Source organism: Piliocolobus tephrosceles, chromosome 13 (genome assembly GCF_002776525.5).
Source record: "Piliocolobus tephrosceles isolate RC106 chromosome 13, ASM277652v3, whole genome shotgun sequence".
Classification (NCBI taxonomy): domain Eukaryota; kingdom Metazoa; phylum Chordata; class Mammalia; order Primates; family Cercopithecidae; genus Piliocolobus; species Piliocolobus tephrosceles.
The window spans coordinates 64,869,564-64,892,529 of NC_045446.1; the positions used below are offsets into that span (position 1 = coordinate 64,869,564).

The 22,966-nt window shown below is 50.1% G+C and overlaps 1 protein-coding gene and 1 non-coding gene across 7 annotated transcripts in view; both read right to left on the bottom strand.

The window, feature by feature from the left end:
• Nucleotides 1–22,306, bottom strand: part of CHRDL2 (chordin like 2) — a 35,228-nt gene extending 12,922 nt beyond the window's left edge. For 2 of the 6 annotated variants that reach the window (XM_023209396.2, XM_023209395.2), the window contains exons 1-4: nucleotides 21,693–22,306; nucleotides 9,324–9,436; nucleotides 3,955–4,048; nucleotides 1,404–1,546 (exon numbers count right to left, since the gene is read on the bottom strand). In XM_023209396.2, the coding sequence (XP_023065164.1) occupies nucleotides 1,404–1,546; nucleotides 3,955–4,048; nucleotides 9,324–9,436; nucleotides 21,693–21,774 (432 nt within the window). In that variant the 5' untranslated portion in view covers nucleotides 21,775–22,306. Of the gene's footprint in view, nucleotides 1–1,403; nucleotides 1,547–3,954; nucleotides 4,049–9,323; nucleotides 9,904–21,692 lie in introns of those variants that run through there. The other 4 variants (XM_026447487.2, XM_026447486.2, XM_023209397.2 and 1 more) reach the window with 3 other exon arrangements.
• Nucleotides 7,288–7,350, bottom strand: LOC111541003. The gene has a single exon (XR_002731136.1). It is a non-coding gene; the product is annotated as a small nucleolar RNA SNORD43 (small nucleolar RNA).
• Nucleotides 22,307–22,966: the final 660 nt, after the last annotated feature.

Genomic DNA, 22,966 nt, shown 5'->3' on the forward strand with positions numbered 1-22,966 from the left:
TGTTCTGGTCCCTCGGGTGAGGCCAGAAGTCACGCCAGTCTCATATAATCAGGGATGAGAAGAAAGAAGGGAAGGCCCAAGTACCCAGGGAGAATGAACAGAGGAATCCTGGGAATGCTGTCACCACCCACCACCCACCACCCAGCATTTCTGTCTCCTGCCACAGCCCCTCCTCATCCAGGCCTCATCCTTTCAGGGGAGGCACAGGGAAAGGAACATTGGCTTTGGAGCCAGGTGGCCTTGGGTCTGAATTCTGGTTCTATCACTTACTAGCTGTGTGATCTCAGGCAAGTCACTTAACTGTTCTGAACCCCAGTTTCCTCATCTGAAAAACAGAAATAGTGATATCCTTCCCCTAGGGTCATTCGGATACTGTCTATAAACCAGGCATTTCTATGAACCTGGTGACACAATAGACTACTGCAAAAGGCTCACACCCTGCCAAAGGTAATCGCTTACTAGGTTGATTTATAAGTAATCACTCCTCGTTATTTGCAGGCTGTTTGCTCTGCAGCACAGAAACTTGAAGATTCAGAGACTCAGACTGATGGGACCCTGTCACTGAAAAGATGGGGAGGCAGGCCCAAAAGAAGTGACTTGTTCGAGGTCACACAGGGAACTGGGACAGTGCTGGAGCTCAAACACAGGTTTCTGATACCTCGTCTGGAGAGAACATTAATGATCATTTGGTCAGACTCCCTTACGCACTCAGAGGCCTGAGTGTGGTATTCAGGTAGGAAGGAAATCGGGAGGACAGGGGCTTCTCCTGCCAATTCATGGATGAGTTGCCAAGCCAAGGGTTAAAAATGACATGCTGAATAGGAAGGCCATGCCTAGACCACAGTTCCCTTACAAGGAGGAGGCTGAAGACTTTCTAGAGGCGGCCCTGGGTAGCTTCAGTCTCTGTCCCATGATAACACTGGGAGTCAGCCCTGCCTGCCCCGAGGTCCAGCTCTAACAATAGGCAGGAGGAGTCTAAGTAGCTTCATATTAATTTCCATTTACTACAGATAATCTGGCCCTGTCTCTGTCCCCCAGGACTGATAACTGATCATTTGCATATTCATTCTTTCATTCAACAATCATTACAGATGTCTTCTGTGCTTTAGGCCCTGGACTGACAGCAGAGGATAAAGAAATGAAACACATATGTTTCCTCCCCTCAAGGAATGCAGCATCTACTGGGGGAAACAGAAGGCTCAGGAAGGTATGGAAGCTCACAGAATGGTCACCTGACCCAGCTAGGGACAGGACATTCCAAACCCCAGATGTTCCCTTTCCCCTGAGCCCATTCATTTTGCTTTGGCCAGGAGGGACAATCCCCCAGTCCGCAGTCCAGGCTACTGTGTTCTTTGCAGGCCCAGAGCGCTGGCCTGTGCTGAAGGGAAGGCAGGAGTTCTTACGGTGCAGCTGCAGAGCACACACTGGTTGGGCAGGCGGGAGGGGAACAGCTCATGGGCACTGAAGATCTCTCCGTGCTGGTACATGGTCCCATTGTGCTGGCAGGACTTTGGTGGGGCCCGGAGCCCAGAAGGAGTGTGAGGTTCTGCAGTTGGGGAGGGGCAGGAGGAAGATTAAAATGAGGTTTCATGTGAATCTAAAAACCGTTGCTGAAATTAACGAGGCCACTTTTCTGAAGACTTTGCATTTGACCCCAACTTTGAAATTTAAACCAAGCTCTGGCCTGGGCCTTGCCAGCCATTCCCCATATCAGCTAAGAGGTCCCTCTGATACCTACATCTGACTGTGTCCCTCCCTCCCATGACCCCTACCACGGCCCTCTAGCCCCCTCAGTGTCTGAGCCAGCCCCAGTGAGAGCAAGAAGGTAAAGCCAGCAGCCTCATTTTCCGCTCAGTGGTGCCAAGTTAGTGGGGCTCCACAAGCTCCATGAGGGCTCATGGGGCACTTCTCAGTGCCAGGCACTGTTCTAGGTGCTGGGGATACAGCAGTGAGCAAAAGAGTCCCTGCCCTCACAGGGTTACATTCTAGTGGCGCCAGCTGGGATGATTGTCCCTGTGCTTGTGTAAATTCCTGTCATTCACTGGCCCCCAGAGTCCCCCTCCCCATCACCTGCCCATCGGTCCATCCTTATCCTGCCAGGTGGAGGGGTAAGCCTCTGGTCCCGAGAGAACCCACTCATTCATTCAAGACTCCTTTACTAAGCCCTCCTCTGTTCCAGGCACCATGCTAGGCATTGGGAATGGAGCAATGAGTAAGATTCGGCCCTTGCCGTCAAGAAAGTGAAACTCAAAAATTAGGGGTATGGTGGCTCACACCTGTAATCCTAGCACTTTGGGAGGCCGAGGTGAGAGGATCACTTGACTCTAGGAGTTCGAGACTGGCCTGGGCAACATGGTGAGACTCTATCTCTACAAAAAAAAAAAACATGATTTTTAATTCTTTTTTCTTTTTTTCTTTCTTTCTTTGAGACAGGGTCTCTCTCTGTCACCAGGCTGGAGTGCAGTGGCATGATCTTGGCTCACTGTAATCTCTGCCTCCCAGGTTCAAGCGATTCTCCTGTCTCAGCCTCCCAAGTAGCTGGGACTACAGTCGCCCGCCACCACACCCAGCTAATTTTTTTGTATTTTTAGTAGAGATGGGGTTTCACCATGTTGGCCAGGATGGTCTCAATCTCTTGACCTTGTGATCTACCCACCTCAGTCTCCCAAAGTGCTGGGATTACAGGCGCGAGCCATCGCGCCCAGCCAAAAAATTTTTTTAATTTAAAAAAAAGAAGTTTGAAATCTAATTAGGCAGAAAGACAAGCCACAAGCAATGATGCTGTAGCAGGTAAGGATAGAAGCACAGAAGTTGTGACAGCAGAGAAGAGGAGCCTCTAACTCAGCCGGGAAGGAGTGGCCAGGGAAGACTTCCTGAAGGGCCAATGGCAAGCAGAGTCTTGAACTGTAGAGCCAAGAAGGCAGAGGAGCAGGGGATGGAAAGAGAGAGGGAGTGAAGAGCATTTTAGCAACAAGAGGCCTGGGCCAAGCACAGGGGGAAACCCAAAGTCAGCAAGGAGAGCTGAGGCCCCTGGAGTCAGCATCAGACACGAGGACACTCCTTCACTGTGCAGGATGAAGCTGAGAGCCACTGTTCCCCTCGGGGACCCGCAGCCAGAAATCTCTATGACCCATATCAGGGCCACGAGTCAGATCCCTACTGGGCTCCCCGCTGGAAAATGAGCCCCTCTCCATACCAGCTCACCAGGAAAGCCCTGATTCCAGAGCCTGGACCCGAGACCAGAATCTAAAGCTTCTTCTTCACCACTTTCTTGATGCTTCTAAACATCAATTTTCTTCTCAACCTCCCCTCCCACCTCCGAGTTGGCCTCCCCTCTGACTGCCCCTCACTGGACACTTGCTTTTGCCAGTTTCTTCCCAGACCACCTCTCCTTTCTCTGACCTCTTCTTCCTGGAATCTCATTCTCAGAGGCTTAGAATCTTAAAATCATGGAATCATAGACATTGAGCATCAGGACACATAGAGTCCCTGAATTTCAGCAGTGCGAGGAATCTCAGAGAACAGGGCCTGACTCCTTTAGTCCTTCTCAGCCCCCCAGTGGTAATTCTAGGGTCTCCCCATAGGACCTTCAAGCCCAAGATCACTCACCTTCACTTCCCAGACTGTGCCCACACCCTCCAGCCCTGGCAGGCCCGAGAGAGACAAGAGCCCAAGTGTGCCAGTCAGCAGGCCAAGCAAGGCCCTGTTTCCTGCAGCTACTTTCTGCATGTCCTCCCTCCCCTGCCATGCACACCTACTTAAGGACACGAAGTCTCTGCTACCCCAGCACTGCCTGCGGGTCTGGGATATTTCCTCCCTTGAGTACCTTTGTGTGTTTACACCTCTGATGGGGAGAGACTGCCCCTCTCCTTGCAGAGTTCTCCCTCAGCTAGAGGGCTACACCGGGAGTAGGAGAAAGGTCAGTGGATGATGGGGAGGAGCATGGCTACTTACCCACACACCTGGGACAGCACTGCTGTGGCTCTGTCACAGGCTGGGGGCAGTGGACAGGCGGACAGTGGAGGCGGTAACAACTCACATGGGCGCTCTGAAGGGGACACAAGGGTCAGCCCTGGTTCAAAGAACCATCATCTTCCACCTGTACCTGTCCTTTCCCAAAACTCCCACCCCAACGGCAGAAGTCTGTACTTGTAGTAAGCCTGTGATTGGACTGAAAACAATGAACTCAAGTGCGCCCAGTCCCTCCCCGTTCCTGCCCACCAAGGGGATCTCACTTGGCCCACACATCCACGTGCCTCCCCTACCCTGGAGGAGGTCAGATCTGTCCATGGACTTGCTTAAACACTGTGTCCCCTTCACAGAGAAAGACAAGGAAAAGCCTAGAGTTGTTTGACATTGATCTTAATGCTTTGACTGCGCTATTTTAACTCTGGGGCTTGGTCCTTTTAACTCTGGGCCTGAGCCTTGTGGTCAAGAAAGGAATGAAACATGAGGACACGTGACCGGGAGGGGGTGTGAGACGAAAAACCTAATGTAGAGAAGATGGATGGCTTTATGATCCAGCCCCTAAATCTCTGGGGGGTTTGGGTAATCCTGCACAAAGCCTTTGGAGTTGGCACCACCGAAGGAGAGGCCTGAAGTTCCTTCTCTTTTTCAAGTATAGCAAGTGAAAGAACTGGGCAGGGGAATGTATGCAGAGAGAGACAAGCAGAAACCAACGGACAGTGGCCACCACCCCTCATGGGGGTCTTCCCAGCTCTCCAGGCAGTTTTTCTTTGGCCCCTCAGCCTTCCCGCACCTTGTTCTTCACTCTGTTACAAAGGTCACTCTGCTGTATTGTGATGAACCATTTACACCTGTGTTACCAATTCAACCACGAATTCCAAAGAATAGTAGGCATAGGGCCTTGCTCCAAGTTAGTGGCTGCTGGAGTCTGAATGAATACATGAGTGAGTGAATAAATGAGAGTAAGGAAAGGAGGGGTCGATGGTCCTCTCCTAGATGAATGGAGCCTGCTTTGTTCACGATTCTGAGGTTGGCAAAGTTTGTTTCTATCCCTGCTTCTCCCCCTGGTTCCTTCCCCCTGCCCTCTCCCTGGACCTGAGTTCCCTGATAGCACTTCAGAGGCAGCCTCTTGCCCCATGGAAGGCCCTTGAATGGCCCTATGCCTTCTCGGGTCACTGCTTCCCAAGATGGCCAGAGGTAATTGCAAGGACTAGTCAGTGCTAAGGGGCATCCCAGAGTCCACAGAATTGGGCTAAGCTCTAATAGGGGCCTTCTAGAGTCCCAACACACATGGGGGATTAACAAATGTCTAGAGGATAAACTACACGCTAGACATCTGAGGCTCCCAGATGAGAAACTAGGATGGAGTGCAAGGGACTGTGTGGCCTGAAGAGTTAGAATCGGTCTCTTGATTCTGGCCTTGGAGGAGCCAAGGATGGCGATGATTATTAGCACCACAAAGCAGGAAATAGGATGGAGACAGGTTAGTGGTGAAAGGGCAGGTAAGGCACGTCGAAAAGCCCTTTGCAGTCACAGGGAACCTCTCAGGAAGTCATAGCCTCCATTTATTGAGTGGCTACTGAGGTAGGGCCTTTACGTTATATAAAAATCATCCCACTTTATATTCTCAACACCCCTAGAGGAAGGTACCATACTATTAGTCATACTTTTTAAATGAGAAAAGAGCCGTGAAAGGTTAAGTTGCCTAAGATCACACAGCAGGTAAAAACTGTCACCAGGGCCCGTGCACTTTCCACGATGCTGAGCTGCCTCTGGTGGGTAGTAGGTGTGGACTCATTCATGCTCAATATTTGCTGCAGGTCTACTGGGTGCCAGGCCCTCTCCTGAGCACTAGGGATGTAGCAGTGAGTGGGGCAAACAACGTTTCTGCCCTCCCGGAGCTCACATTCTAGCAGTGAAAGATAGACTATTAAAGAAGTAAGCAAGGGCCGGGCACAGTGGCTCACGCCTATAATCCCAGCACTTTGGGAGGCTGAGGCGGGGGGATCACTTAAGGTCAGGAGTTTGAGACCATCCTGGCCAACAGGGCAAAACCCTGTCTCTACTAAAAATACAAAAATTAGCCAGGCAGTAGCAGCCTGCCTGTAATCCCAGCTACTTGGGAGGCTGAGGCAGAAGTATTGCTTAAACCTAGGAGTGGAGGTTACAGTGAGCTGAGATTATGCCATGGCACTCCAGCCTGGGCGACAGAGTGAGACTCCATCTCAAAAAAAAAAAAAAAAAAAAAAAAAAGAAAGAAAGGAAAAGTAAACAAGTAGGAACAAGAAGATTTCAGATGTTAAATTTATTATATATAATAAAATAGAGGACCTGGTGTGGTGGCTCTCACCTGTAATCCCAGCACTTTGGGATGCCAAGGTGGGCAGATGGCTTGAGGTCAGGTGTTTGAGACCAGCCTGGACAACATGGTAAAACCCTGTCTCTACTAAAAATATGAAAATTAGCCTGGCATGGTGGTGCGTGCCTATAATCCCAGCTACTCAGAAGGTTGAGGCATGAGAATCACTTGAACTTGGGAGGCAGAGTTAGTAGTGAGCCGAGATCGTGCCACTGCACTAGCCTGGGTGACAGAGTGAGACTCTGTCTCAAAATCAATCAATCAATCCATAATAAATAAATAAATAAATAAATAGAAGAATATTATTTCATTAATAGGGGTAGACTATGTTAGAAACAGCTGTCAGGGAAGGCCTTATAAGGAGGTAACATTTGTGTTACGAACTGGGAGATCAGAAGGAACTGTTCGTGAGAAGATCTGAGGGAAGAACATTCCAAGTGGAGGAAACAAGTTGGAATGAGGCTCAAGTGTTGGAAAAACTGACAGAGGTCAGTGTGGCTGCAGCAGAGGGAGCAGGTATGAAATGAAATTGGAGAATAAGGCCGGGCGCGGTGGCTCATGCCTGTAATCCCAGCACTTTGGGAGGCCGAGACGGGCAGATCATGAGGTCAAGAGATGGTGATCATCCTGGCCGAGGTGGTGAAACTCTGTCTGTACTAAAAATACAAAAATTAGCTGGGCGTGGCAGCGGGTGCTTGTAGTCCCAGCTACTCGGGAGGCTGAGGCAGGAGAATCACTTGAACCCGGGAGGCGGAGGTTGCAGTGAGCCGGGATTGCTCCACTGCACTCCAGCCTGGTAGCCTGGTGACAGAGCATGACTCCATCTCAAAAAAAGAAAAGAAAAGAAAAGAAATTGGAGAATAAGACAGAAGCAGAGCCCTCAGCAGGGAATTTGAATTTTACTTTAGGTCCAACGAAAAGCTACTGGAGGTTTTTTTTTTCTTTTCTCTCCTTTTTTCCCCAAATCAGAACATGACAATCAGCACACAGTCTCTGCATGCCTGTCAATGAGTTCATCATCTGTTACTGGAGGGTTTTAAGAGCGGAATGACATGATCAGTTTCATGCTGAGAAAAGACCATTCTCACAGGGCACGGTAGCTCACTCCTATAATCCCAGCACTTTGGGAGGCTGAGTGAGGCGGGTGGATTTCTTGAGCTGAGGAGTTTGAGACCAGCCTGGGCAACCTGGTGAAATCCTGTCTCTACAAAAAATACAAAAATTAGCTGGGCATGGTGGCATGCATCTGTGGTCCTAGCTACTCAGGTGGCTGAGGTGGGAGGATTGCCTCAGCCTGGGAAGTCAAGGCTGCAGTGAGCTGAGATTGCACCACTGAACTCCAGCCTGGGTACCAGAGTGAGATCCTGTCTCAAAAAAAAAAAAAAAAAAAAAAAAAAAACAGACCATTCTGCCTGCCACATGGAGAATGGATTTAGAGGGGGAAACAGGAAGACCTGTTGGGAGGCTTGTGTGGCAACCCAGGAAAGAGATGACAGATGATGGTGGCTTGGATTACGGGGAGCAGTGATGGTGGAGAGAAGTGGAGGGACTGAGGGTATATTTTGCAGATAACAGCACAAGTCCTCTGGGCTGAGGAAACTGTATGTGAACTCTGGGAAAGGAGAAATGAATTAACTCCAATGGCTCAAAAAACTTGGACTTTGTCAACTGGACCACATGATATGTCTGGAATTTTCTGTTATGATTTCCTTTCTGTTCTCTGGCTATATTTCATAAAGTCCTTCTTGAAAACGCTGATTGGCCTCAGATGTGCCAAGGCAAATCGAGGGGAGGCAGTCATGATGGGGGTTGTGTCCCCATTTCTACTTGGGGCCAACATAGTAGAAGCAGTGGTGAGTCGGGGGAAAGACGCCAGGAGGAGTGGGACCCCAGTGTCAAAGTCAGGAGGGGGCTAAGCCACCCCTCTGCCACCCCACAGGATCGCCTCCAGAGCTCTTTCTGCTCCCACCCCAGAGGGTTCTGTTTTAATAAGGGAGACTCTTAGAGGCCTTCCGCATTCCTCTCTTGGCTCTGTGCAGGGAAAGAGAGGGGCTGGGAGGCTGGCTCGGGCTAGGAGCTAGCTACCCCTCCCTCCAAGCACCGACACCCAGACAAAGAAAGCTGGGGACATCCACACTGGGTTCCAGGCAGCTGAGCTAAAACCAAGCATTTTTCAAGCCTCCTAAGCCACTTCCTCCTCTTCTGCCCCTCCAATCTCATACCTTGCTTGTGAATTCTGGACCACATGGGGGTCTCATTTATTCTACACAGTTGATTTTACAAGGCCCTGTGGAGGTGCTGCATTGTTATGGGGTACGGTGGGGTGGGAGGAGATGGAAAACAAAGACATGGTCTCTACCTCAGGTGGTTCAGCCTTTGGCAGGGAATCATGCCAGGCATGAGTGAGGGCCCAGCAAGTCCTAGTCTCAGAGGTTCAGTCTAGGAGGGGCAGTAACTATGCTGCTGGTCAATAGTGACCAGGAGAAAGGGGCAGAGAAACTTCCGTGGGATCCCAGAAGAAGAAAATTCTTCCAGGTGGAGGTCATTTTCCCATTTGGGCAAATCCCTGAGGAATAAGTAATTGGGCTAGTGGAGGTGGGGGAACACATCCTAAGGCAGGGCCCAAGTGGCTGGAGGAAATAGTACATGAAAAGGAGGGAATGGGAGATAAGGTCAAAAAGGCTCTGTCTTGGGCTGCATGGGAGGCAGGGAGACTGGCACCACTGTGAGGTGGAAAGAAAGCTGGAATGTGAGACGGGAGACCAGGGTCCTCATCCCAACCCAGCCACTAATGTTTGTGTGACTTATCTTTGGGAGGTACACAGTAGCCATCTAATCCTATATATTGAGTACTCAGTAGTGAAATGGCTTTTCCCAAGTCCCTCAGCTGCTGCTGACAGCACAGTTCTAGAAGGCCTGGTCCTCCCTCCGGGGTGACTTCTCTGGAGGGTTCTCAGATATCCCTGACACAGGTGGCAAGGTGACCAGAGGAACCTACCTCCGAGCAGGTACAGCGCAGGCAGTACATCAGGCCTTGTGGCTCCAAGTAGGGGTGCCAGCTCTCGCCGGGGGAGTATCTCTTTCCATGGAAAAGGCAGAACATGTCTGGGCCTGGCAAACCGACCAGTGCCACGTTAGTCCCAGGAGGCTCCAGCCCAAAGACCCTGTCTCATTTCTCCTTCTTTCTGGCTCTAGAAGAGATGTCATCTGGGCCACTCAGGCAAAAGAGAATCTGCTGGACAACTGGACATGCTCTCCTAGGCAGGGGGCCAGAAGGTCTGAGTTTGAATCTCGGCTTGACCACACACTTACTGTGCGACACTGGGCATGCCACTGTCTCTGAACCTTAATGCTTATCTCACAGGGAGTTAGGGAATCAAGCAGTGAAATGCTGTACAGATTTATATCATGGTAACATTAATTATTATGATTAGATGAATGAGGCCCAGAGAGGGTAAGTTATACCTGAGGGCCACACAGCAAGTCAGCCACCGGGCAGGGATGACAGCATCAGTCTCCTGACTCAGTCCCATGTTCCTCTGCCCTCACAGTCACGCTTGTTTCCTTTTTATTTGTCCCATTTGGCTTATTTAGTACATCATCACACCCTTCCCTCCTTTTCTACCCCTTTCCTCTCTCATCCTGCTCCCTTGTACACACACACACACACACACACACACACGTATACACATTCTCTGGCTCCTGTAGCCCACCTTTTGAACAAAGCCCTCCTGGTGTGAAGATCACCAGGCACCTGTGTAGAGGAGGGTTGGCAGGGATGGGGCCCAAGGCCATGGTGCTGGGAGCTTTCTTGCTTTCACACTTTACTATGTCCTTATATTTTGGTGAGCCATGATGGAAAGGTTGTTAGGAAACTGACTTTCAAGTATCTTTAAAAATGGTCGTTGCTACTACTGTGATTTGTGATTGGCACATCAACGGACTTTTTTGCAATCGTACATCAGTTGTCAATATCTGGATGAATGCTTCTAAGAATTACTAAAGTCATTTGTTCCATGGGTTGGCTACCTCTCCTACAATCCTGCATTCCTGAAACCTCTGCCTCTCTCACCTCTCGTAACCTATTGATCCACTCCTGCTCCCACATCCTACCCACTTATCACCAGCCCTGGGTCACACCTCCCAGCCCAGCACTGCAGCCTCGTGCCCCGCCCCTCTGCCTCCCGCCCTATTCTCCCCAACCCTCCTCTACACAGGTACCTGGTGATCTTCACGCCAGCAAGGAAAAACATTCCATTGCCTGAGCTCTTTTCAGGAGGAACTGGGAGGCCCAGCACAAGCTAAGTGCCAGTAAAGGTTTGTTGAATTAAATGAGATTGAAATATGGAGAAGGGAACCAACATTTATTGACTATCTTCTCTTTGCCGAACTCCTTACAGAAGTTAGTTATCTCATTAACATTGTTGTTTTGACCATTAAATTAGATAACGCTTGTAAAGTGCTTACCCAGTCCAGTTTCTGACCCTTAGTTGAATGCTATTATTATGATAATTGCGGTAACAGTCACAAAGCCACTGCAAAATGGACGTTGTCATCTTCTGGAATAGATGACAGTATCCATCTTGCAGTGGCTTTGTGACTGTTACCACAATTATGAGAAGGCTCACAGAGAATATGCTACTTGCCTCTAGTCCTCCGCTAGGATTTCAACCCAGGACTCCTGCCTCCAAAGCAGAGCTCCTTTCTCTTCACCTCATCTCCTATGGCTTTTTACCCAATTCCAGGGCCTAAAGGCTCAACTGCCTTCTCTCTCTGCCCCACCGGCCACCATCCCCAACTCCCTAGCTTATTCTTTTAGTCCCCTGTTGGTCTAAAATGGAGAAGTTGCCTCTCATGCCTCCTGCTTCTCATTTTCCAGAGTTAAGCATCTTGGAAACATGGGTTCTCACACTTCCTAAATCACATTCTCTTAGACTTTGAAACAGAATTGCAGAGCATTGAAAGCAGTAATGAGCTCGGTGGGGTGAGCGGAGAGCTCACATTCAGTGCAGGAATTCCCTCTCAGCACTGGGGGCTGGGCTGGCGTGCAGCCCCTGCCTGACACACGCCTTCAGGGAACAGGAGCTTATGGGCCATTCCTAACCATTAGAAGGTTTTCTTTGTAAGGAGCTGGAGGTGGCCTCTCTCTGGTTCCTCGCATTGCTCCTACTCTGCCCTCTTGGGCCTCCTAGAACAAAGATTTGAGACTGCTGTCACGATGCCTTCAGTCTGTGCTTTGAGGGTCGCTGAGAGCAGGAACACATGACTTAGTTCCCTCGCCATTCCCTTCCCAGCTCCCCAAAGTGGAGCTCACATTCCCAGCAAGCCAGCAAGGCCCGGCTGGCCCGTATCAAATGAGCTGTGTTTATCTCTCAGCCTCCACTGGCAGAGAGGGTGGGACATGGGCCCAGCTGGGGTGCTGGTCAGAGCCAGCCCAACTCTCCAAGGAGTGAATAATGTCTTTCTTCCTCAGTCCCCTCCTCCCACCAGGGAGGGGGCGATTGCAACACTGCCACCACCTTAGGTCTCAGCCTGTTGCTGAAGAAACCCTGTCTTACCTTCCTTGGGGCAGCCCTGGAGCCCAGGCCTCTGTGCCAGTTGGCACCCCCTTCACCTCACTGCCTGCTCAGAGCATGAAGACAGAAAGAGTGTCTCAGCCAATGCCCAGGCAGGAGGCCCCTTCTCCCCACCAATAGACCTGGCAGAGGCTGAGAATGTGGGGGGCCTGGCAGGAGGCCTCCAGTGGCCACAATCCCCACCCCACCATACCCTAGAAGGTGACAGGCACAAGGAAGGGTGGCATGGCCTGGAGCTCTCTCAAGTGAGATGAGTGCCCACGGCCATGCCAAAACCAAGCAGAAGGAAGAACTGCCAGGCGGCGACAGGCCGCCTCAGTTTCTGCAGTGCTGGCACTAGCCCCAACCCTTGAACATGGCCAGTGGAAACAGTTTTAGTTCTTTAAGCCACAGCTTCACTATGTGACATTCAGAGACTCATCCTCCTTTCTCTGAGCCTCAGTTTCCCATCCGCAAAATAAGAGAAGGGGGTAAGCTATGATCTTCAGAGATTTTCTGCATAGTTTATGAATCCATGATTTCAACATTTGAAGACTCCAAAATTCTAGGATTCTAAGATTCAGGATTTTGAGAATTCCATGTTTCTAAGAACCTATATTTCCTTAGAATACAAAGCTTCTAGAATTGTCCAATGTTGTGGTTCTAAGATTTGATCATTGCAAGATTCTATGATTCTTGGATGTGTTGATGGTCTCATACATCCTAGGCTCTCAGAACCTCCAAAGTCGGTTAGGATGAAGTTCAGGGGAACAGTAGGACCAGTCCTGAGTGACACAGGAGTGTCACCTGAGTGTGAAGGAGGTAAAGTTTGTCTCACATCTCACTCCCTTCCCATACAGTTCCTTTGGCCCTCTGTGGCATTCCCACCCCTACCCTGGCCTTGGACCTGCCCTGATTCCTCTCCCTCCCCACCACCACGTCTCATCCCACCTGTGCCCATGCATCCCTCCCCATCTCAGAGACCAAGCATGCCTTTTCTCAGGGACCTTTTGGAGTCAGATCGGCTGGGGTTCAAATTCTGGATTTGGCTTTTATTTGCAGCCTGAATTTAGACAAGTTACCTAACCATTCCGGCCCACTGTTTCCACATCTATTAAATGGAACTAGTAACAATCTTATCTCTCAGAATTACTGTAGAATTAAGTTAGATAATACATGTAATACACCTAGTGCCTGACATATATTATGTGCTCAACTAAATAGGTTTAAAAAAACCAGATCTGGGCACTGACCCCAGACTTCCTTAATCCCTTAATAGTTTGTTTCCTGCGGTGTTTCTTTGACTCCCAGAATTCTCTGTGGTCATCCCCAGGCACCTATTAGGGGACGAACATCATAGCACACACTAAGGCCAAATCTCCCCGGTCTCATTTACAACTGCACCAACCCTGATTCTGGTGGCCTCCTGCATTCTTCTAGCCCCACTCACAAGCCAGATCAGTCTGCCTCAACTCGCCTCATGCCCACAGACCTTGGGCGGGGATACAGAGACGAAAGTGGCTCAGAAGTTGGAGGAGAGAATGGGAAGGCAGACGTGAGAGGCAAGAGACCAGTCTGGAAAGAGAAGCAGAGGCTTACGGAGGGCTTCGAGAGCCCAGGAGACAAAGGAAAGCCATGGAAAAGCTTTAAACTGGGGAGTCCCATGATCAGATTTGCATTTTAGAATCATCACTGTGCTCACAGGAATGGAGAACTGATTGGAGGGCAAGACTGGAGGCAGAGAGACCACGGAGGGGCTGTTGCAGTCATCCTGTTCTGAGATCATGCTGGACCTGTACCAAGATGGAAGTTGTGCTGATGGGCAAAAGTACAGATTTGAGAAACACTTAGGAGGTACAATGGGCAGGCTTTGGGACAGACTGGATAGGATATGGGTAGAGAGGGCAAAGGAGCCGCCAAGGACAGGATTGAGGTTTCGGGACTGAACACATATGTGAGTGTGGGGCACTTGGCATAACAGGCAGTAAACATTATTATCATTAGTAATACAGTAGTCCCCCCCCATCCTTGGTGATACATTCCAAGACCCCCAGTGGATGCCTGAAACCACAGTTTGTACTGAACCCTAGATAGACCATGCATAGATTTCTTTTGCCTTCTTTACAATTTCACAGATAGAAGATTCACCCTTACTGTAGATCTTAGCAAACTCACTATACCATTTTTTTCCTTTCCTTATGAATTGAGAACTTCTACCTTTTTACTTAAAGAAAGCACTTTATGGCTTCTCTTTGGCATATCCAAATTGCTGGCATTGCTACTCGTGCTTTGGCGCCATTATGAAGTAAAATAAGGATTCCTTGAACACAAGCCCTGCAATACTTCAACAGTTGATCTGATCACTGAGACAGCTACTAAGTGATTAACAGGTGGGGAGCATCTACAGTGTGGACACGCTGGAAAAGGGACGATTTACGTTCTGGATGGGACACAGAGCGATGGCAACAGAATTCACTATGCCACTCAGAATGATGTGCAACTTAAAACGTATGAATTCTTCATTTCTGGAATTTCCAATTTAATATTTTGGACCAAGGTTAATCATAGGTAACGGAGACCTCAGAAATTGAAACCATGAATACAGGGGGACTGCTACAGTAATATTACTTCCCATTATCATTTATTTATTGAACTTCTTGTATGTCAAATATTATACACATCCATGGGCCTGGTACATGACTTAAATAAAACAAAGTCACCTCCTGAAGGAGCTCACAGCCTAGTGAAGAAGACATATAGATACAATACATTCAGTCTGACAAACGCTATGATGGTGTGAGCATAGGGTCTTCAGGCGAGGCTTTTCTAGGAACATGCCTGAGTTGGATCTTGGAGAAATTAACAAGATGCAGGAGGGGAAGGACTTCTTAGGCACTGGGTACTAGATGCAAAGGCACAGAGGTGGGAGTGGATGTGGTTCACGAAGGACATGGAGGCTTCTCTTTGGCATATACAAAGTGCTAGACACTAGCTCCCTTTCCCACAGGAAGTGTCCACTTGGATAGGCCACAGCTAAAGCTCTTTACCTGTCTCAACAGATTTAAAGTGGCTGGACTTAGCTGATCTAATCTGAATTCTGGACAGCAATGTTTACCAGACAGATTCTAAATGTCACTGTGTCATCCCAAGCCCATCATGAGCTGGCTCCTGCCTGCTTTTCCAGCAAAACTTTTTGTGGTGGCCCTGTTTTCAGCCTCATCTCCTCTTGCTAAATTCCTCACTCTTCCACCAGCCCCCAGGCCTCCTCCTACTGTGCCTTCAAACATGCTGTTTCCTCCACCTGGAATGGGATTCTCCATCTCCAGTGTTTGACCACTCCTTCCCATTCTTCAAAATGCAGCTTAGATGCTACCCTTTTTGTGAAACAGTCCCAAACTTCCAGCCACTGGCCTTTCCTGCAGAACTGAGTTCAGCCCTCATTACAGTGCTCATCATAAATGGATTAGAGGCACTTCTTAAGTAAGCTTTGCTTCCTAACTAAACTGTGACCTTCTTGGGAGCCAGGACCAGATCTCATTAAGTTTTGTGCTCAATGTAGAGCCTACATAGATAGAGTTGGTGCCTGATGAACGAAATCAATGATGAAAGAACAGAGTTAACAAAGAGGGAGAGATTCTGGAAGAGGAGCCAATTGATGGTCCTTAATCCTGGAAGCCTCTTTCATTCTTTTTTTTTTTTTTGCTCTGTCACCAGGCTGGAGTACAGTGGCACAATCTCGGCTCACTGCAATCTCCGCCTCCCAGGTTCAAGCTATTCTCCTGCCTCAGCCTCCCAAGTAGCTGAGACTACAGGTGCGAGCCACCACGCCCAGCTAATTTTTGTATTTTTAGTAGAGACAGAGTTTCACCATGTTGGCCAGGATGATCTCAGTCTCTTGACCTCGTGATCCACCCGCCACAGCCTCTCAAAGTGCTGGGATTACATGCTTGAGCCACCGCGCCTGGCCCTGGAAGCCTCTTTCTTTAACGAAAGGAGTAGTTCATTATATGGGAAGAGGGCCAATTCCCTTTCAGCACTTTTGCCTTGCCACCTAACAGAAATTAGCTTCTGACAACCCCCGCTTTCCAGCCCCCTGCCATCTGAATGCTCAAACCACTGGCCAAACCAAATGACAACATGTACAAAAAGGTCAGGAGCCCAGAGCAGCTAAGGGGATGAGTGATTCCATGATCTTCACACATAAGTCAAAATTTCCAAACTGTCTCCATCCAAGTTCCAAGTTCATCCCACAGTCTGGCTTGAAACTCTCATGCTGTGATAAAAGGTCTTTTATGGGGTCAGTTAGGAGGGGTTAGTGTGGTTGAGAATTCTTCCCCAATAGGAAGCAGAAAAGACAACTAGAAAGAAGCTTCTGGGCTGGAGAGGAGGCTGGACAAGACCATGGAAAGGGCATCAGGAGGGGCCGGGGTGAGAGGAGAGAGGTCTGGAATTGTGGCTGGCCTGTCCCCAGCCTGCAAGAACTCAGGAAACCTGAGTGAGCCAGCCTGCCCAGGAATGTAGAACGTTTACATCTCTTCCCTCACACCCACACAGCCATACTTTCTCTATTTATTTATAATCCCCTCTTCACACAAACAAGCTTGCTCCCCTCTGAGACATAAGCCCTGCTCTGGGCTCTGGCACCCGGTGGGAGAGGCCTCTTAAGGAAACCTGAAGAAAAGCCTCAGCTCCTCAGGGGCTGAGCTGTGCACCCTGGGGAAAGGAACTGCATTTCTCTGAACCTGACTTTTTCCTCTGGCACATGACAGACATACAGGAGCATAGAAGGGCCTCTAGGGAGAGAACTGTCAAACCAGGAAAGGCAGCTCTGTTACCTCTTAGAGGGCAGGAAGCAGGGTGGGGACTGTTCACATTCTCTTTTGCCTTTGACATATATGCTTAGATTCATAGAATCGTAGAAAGCTACTCAGAGACATCTAGTCCCCTGTTTTCTTTCTGGGAAATTGAGTCCCAGAGAGAGATCGGGCCTTGCCTAAGCTTGATTCACTCCAGCACAAACTTCAATGCCAGTTGTCAGATGTGGAGAGAATGCTTACAGAGACACCCATCCCCTACTAGGCAGGACTAGAAAAAATGGCTTTAACTTGTAAACAGAAGGCTTCTGACGAGATACAAAAAAGAACTCCTGAGTACAAGAATGAAGATGGGGTCCTGGACAGAGGTAGGGGGACGCCTGAAATGATCCTGTGCTATACCTTCCAGGGGCACCACTGTCACGCCAGTCCTTTTCTTTGAGAATATGAAGGATTCAAGGTCCCTCTCCCAGAGCCGGGCGCCATGGTTGGCGGCCGGGGGAACTTGAGAGGCCAGTCCTGGAACAGGTGCAACAGCTGGAGCAACTGCGCAGCTGTTGCCTGGCTCAGGCTCAGCAGCCTGCACGCCAGTGAGTGAGGCAGAGACCTCTGCTGGTGAGAGAGGAGAGGTGCAGAACGGCCCAGTCAGATCCAGAGAGGTCAGCCTGGAGCCGGACTTCAGGCCTTCACTTAGGTGCTCCCCACTGCCTCACACAGACCTGCACAGGTAGATGGGGATGCAACTAAGCTGAACAGAAAAGCAGAGTCCCCTCTGGTAGGTCTCCCACTACCTCCACTGCCACAGGCCATCCAGGCACTTTTTTCTGGTGTCTGAGGGTCTGCCTGTCCACTCCTCCCTGTCAGGGCAGGAGTACTACCCTCCCACATCCCTATTCCAAAGGCCAGAGTGGACTCGGAATCAAGGCAACCGTATCTTAGGGTTTTGGAGACTTAGAATCACGAGGTGTTAAAACTAGAATTATCCTCAATAATCATTCACTAGAGTCCAACCATCTTATTTTACAAGGGGGAAAACTGAGAGGCAGAGAAAGGCAACCTGTCCAGGGTCACAGTTGGAATTGATGGCACAGCCAGGGCTGGATCTCTGACTTTCTGATTCCAGGTTTGCCCTCTGCATCACATCCTACCAGGGGGGCTCCCTTCCTGTCCCATGCCTGCATCTAGTCTAGGGCCTGGAATCCATCACCTGGGAATGAAAGCTTGGATTCCCATAATACACAAAACCCTTGAAGAAAAAAGATGGTTTTTTTTTTTTTTTTCTGAGCAGGGTCTCACCGTGACACCCAGGTTGGAGTGTAGTGGTGCAATCACAGCTCACTGCAGCCCCGATCTTCTGGGCTCAAGCAATACTTCCACCTCAGTCTCCCAAATAGCTGGGACCACAGATATGTGCCACCATGCCAGGATAATTGCTTTATATTTTCTAGAGATAGGGTCTTGATATGTTTCTCAGGCTGGTCTCAAACTCCTGGGCTCAAGTAATCCATCCACCTTGGCCTTAAGTGCTGAGATTAAAGGTGTGAGCCACTGCGCCCAGCCCCATGTTTTTACTTGGTAACTGACTCTCTCCTGAAAGCAGGATTGGATGGAGGGAGGGAAGAGAAAGTAGAACATACTAGACACCTACAAGGGACAACTAGGGAAGTGAAACAAAGAGAGGAGCTGAGAGGAGTAAGGCAGAAAGCACTGCAGAGGGAGGTAAGAAGATAGTAGACCTCTGGTGGACACTCATCCACAAAGGGCTGATTATCTAGAGTGACCAGCATCGCCCATGTCTGTGGCTCAGCCTGGGGCTGGGACCAGTACCAGTCAGTAACCAGGTCAGGGACCCAGCCTGGGTAAGGAGTCTTGTATAGGGGTGGAATTGGTATTCAACCTGTGGCCGAGGTTGGAGGATTAGGGCTTGGCTTGTGGCTGGAATTGAAACAGTCTGTATTGGGATTAGGGCTCAATCTATGGCTGGAAATAGAACCAAAGAGAGAATAATTTTTGTTTGAATAGCCTGAGGAGCAAATTGTTACCTGTGTTCACAGGCCCTTGGCATTCTTCAGGGCTCCGGCACCTCAGGAGCCTGATACCACACAGACTTGAAAATTTCCATCTGTTAGCACAGTTTCTGAAACACCTAAGACATCACCAGATTTCTGACCCACAACAGGCTTGAGATCTCACTGAAGCTAAGATGAGGACCTTTGTAAGAGACCTTCAAATAGCATCTTGGCAAATGACTATAGGATCCTTTCTAGATTCATAGGTTGTCAGCACTAAACAAAATGAGGCTCAGATAAAGAAGTGGTATGTCCCAACTCACACAGCCAATAAGTGACAAATCAGGGTCCAGGATCCAGGTCTGTTCTGTTTTTTTTTTTTTTTTTTTTTTTTTTAAGAGATGAGGTCTCACTGTGTTCCCCAAGCTGGCCTTGAACTCCTGAGCTCAAGGATTCCTCTCCCTCTCAGTCTGCCAAGTAGCTGGTGACTGGAACTACAGGTGTGTACCACTGTGCCTGGCTTTTGTTCTTTTCTTTAATAAATTTGCTGTATGACCTTGGGCAACTCATTCTTCCTTTCTGGGCTTCAATTTAACTCTAAGTATAGGTACATCGATGGGTAGAAGCAGATGGTTTTTGATAGTTTCACCAGTTCTAACATCCAGTAATCTTAACATTCCCCAATGAGTGCCAATCCACCTCATCCTAATGAGTTGGCTCCAAGTCTTTTTCTCACATGTCTGGAGCTCTGTATTTACAAAGCTGTAGGGAGAGAGATGGAATACTGGCAGGACCTGCTGAGAGGTACAGAGCTGAAGGCCAGGGAGGCACAGAGGAGGGAGATCAGACTGGATCAAGTCACCACGGAGAGTTTGCTTGAAGAGCTATGACCTAAGCAAGGCCATGAAAGGCTGACAAGATATAGGAAGCAAAGAAGCGGGGTGTGGGTAGGATAAGAGTCTGGTTCTAGGACATCTATCTAAGATGCATCAAGGGCAATGATATCTGGAGAAAAAATCGCATGGACTAAGAACAAGGTGTGAAGTGGATGGGAGGCAGGCATGGAGGGTATCCTGTGCAAAGTCTCTTTTAAGAAATAGAAGGCAGGTGTTAGGAGGAAACATTCAGGGTTTGAGGAAGAGATATTTATTGAGTACACAGCATTGTGCTGGGCACTTTATTACCTCCTTTAATCCTCCCAAGAACCTTTCAAGTTCTGGATTAGTATCTCTCTTAGACAGATGAGGATATTGAGGCTCAGAGAAGTTATGACTTACCAAAAGTCACACAGCTATAAGGGGCACAGCCAGGACTTGAATCCAACACTGAGCTAATTCCATTACTTGTAAAGGAAAGACTTCTATGAGGCTTATGCTGCTGGCAGGCCAGAGACACTCAGCCTGCTCTCATGAGTAGAAACAAGACTGTAACAAAGCCCAGCACTACCAGCTCCAGAATGTCACGTGCAAAAGAAAGACATAGATGGAGGAGCTGAGCTGGGGAGAGGAAAGAGCACCAGACTAGGAGTTGGGAATGCGGGTTCTTAATCGCAGGCTGTGCCATGTATGACCTGAAGAAACCAACTGCCTCTCGTTGGCCTCAGATTCCCTATGGGTATTTCAGGGTTTGAATGAAGCTCCTTTCTTCTGATTAAGAGAATGTGGGCCGGGCGTGGTGGCTCAAGCCTGTAATCCCAGCACTTTGGGAGGCCGAGACGGGCGGATCACGAGGTCAGGAGATCGAGACCATCCTGGCTAATACGGTGAAACCCCGTCTCTACTAAAAAAAAAATACAAAAAACTAGCCGGGCGACAAGGCGGGCGCCTGTAGTCCCAGCTACTCGGGAGGCTGAGGCAGTAGAATGGCGTAAACCCGGGAGGCAGAGCTTGCAGTGAGCTGAGAACCGGCCACTGCACTCCAGCCTGGGCGGCAGAGCAAGACTCCGTCTCAGGAAGAAAAAAAAAAAATAAAGAGAATGTGGTTTGGTTTCCCATCCTCACAATATTCTAAGAGATTGGCAGGGCATGGGGAGGGGGCCCACCAGCCTATTGTGGGGGCAGTGAGGAAACTGAGGCTCAGACTGATGATGTAAACTGTTTGATGTTACACTGTATCTACGTGGAAAAGCATAATTGGGACCTGATTTTTTTTGGAAGCTATCAAGCACCAGTCTTGTGCTAGCCGCTTTACCTATTTTCTCTAATTTAATCCTATCAACTCTCCTAGGATTTTTACTTCCGCTTTATAGATTAGGAAACCCAGGATCAGAGAGGTGCTCTCCATGACGGCCTCTCAGCAGCTGTCATTCAGCGGGGCTGGGATGGTGAAGACGCTGGTCTATCTCGCTGTGCCCTGCCTCCTCCCAGAGTCTCACGCTGCAGATTCAGGGTTCCTTCTAGACACTGTGAGGCGGGGAATAAAGCATGGGATCTGGAACTAGAGTTCTGGCTTTGGATGGCTTACTAGCTCTGTAAGTTTTAGCAAGTTCCTCCTCCTTACTCAGCGTAAGTTTTCTCACCTGTAAAGTGCGAATGATAATACCCACCTCACTGGAGAGTTGCGAGGATCAAAAGAGAGAAAGGAATGGGAAGGTTATCCTAATTACCTCTCATTTCTGTCGAATCACTCTTTCCAAAGGCAAAAGGCCTTTTCTTCTCCATCACACTCCTTACCTTTAGCCAGACATGCCCGACTCCCTCCTAGGAACAGTAAGTCCTCCCCCAACCCAAAGCACAGTGCCCTGCCCTCTCCCCCGCTGCCCTCGGTGCCCCTCCTCAGGTCCCTGGTAGCAGCCCTCTCTCGGTTCTGAGTCGTGTGGAGTTCCTCCGGTTCCCCGGCCCATACTGGTCCTCATGGAGTCTCCACCCCTCCGGCACAGGTGCTGCCTAGACGGCTGTCAGAAGAGCTTGGGGTCCGGGTCCTGGCGCTGTCCCGCACATTTCAGGGGCCGCATCCCTCCTCTGCCCACCCAGTCTCCCGGTCTACTTACGAGCTCGAGCGTGGGAGTCCAGAGGAAACCAGAGCAGCGCGAGTCCCAGCAAGGAGGAGAGGACCCTCACCTCGGGAACCATCCTTCCTTTCCCCAGGGTCAGGCCGCTGGTCCGGGAGCGGAGTCGGGAGGGAGACGAAAAGGACACTGAGGCACAGGGGCCACAGATCAACCCACAGATCTCGGGAGGGCTGCTGCTAGAGCGGGGTCGGAGAAGGGTCAGGAAGCAGCGGTGGGCAGGAAAGGAGGGCAGAAAGAGAGGACTAAGGTGGGAAGAAGAGAAAGGTGGAAAGAGAACGCGGGGAAAGGAGGGAGAGATGGAGAGACGGAGGAAGGTCCGGCAGGAGGGAGAAGCGATCAAAGAAAGGGGGAAGGTGAGAAGGAGAGGAGGAGAAAGCAGGGAGAGGACCGGCGGCTGCCGAGCGCGCAGCGCCGGGCGAGGCGCGCGGGACCAGCGGGTGTTCCGGGCGCCTGGGCTAGAGGCGGCCGGCGCCCCCTGCTCGGTGGGCTCGGGGTCGGGCCGCCTGGTCCTGGGGCCTGGCGGGGCGGCGGTCCAGGCGTCGGCGGCGGCGAGGCGGCCGCGGAGGGAGGCTGAGCGCGGGCCGGCTGTGCTCGCCAAGGGCTCCAGGCGCCGCGCTCGGGCGCATTTGTACTTTGCCGCGGGAAGCAGGCAGCCCGGCCTGGCGCTGGCCTAGCGCTGGCGCCTCCTCTGGGACACCGCGGGCTCGGTGGATTGGCCACCCGAGAAACAGGCCCACTTTTTCCCCTCCTCTCTCGTGCGGGTCTCCCGGACAGACGCTCCAGGCGCGGCGCCGAGTGGAGGCGAGGGGGCTGCGGAGGGGGAAGGGGGCACCCGGGCCACAGGGTTTAACCCCTGACTCTCCGCGACGCCCAGAATGCAGGAGGGCAGAGTCGAGGGAGACCTCAGGTGGAACTTTCAGGTGGGGAATGCTGAGCTGTCGGGGCTGCGGGTACCGGGAAGGCTCAGGGTAAGGCGCTCGGCGGTGCGTGCCAGGAACTCAGCAGATGGATGGAATGAAAACACTGGCGTTCTTAATTCAGTTTGTGGTCCTCAGCACGCCACCTAAGAGTCTGTTTCCCCAGCTTTAAAATGGGCATTTTAATATTTTAAAATATCTTTACTATCTTCCCACGATTGTTGCTAAGATGAAATAAGGTAATGAACGTCGAAGCACTCACCCCACAAAGAGAAAGGGTCCTAATTCCAGGTGCCTACAATACCAGTTGCCTCTGTTCCCACTCCGTCTGCCCAT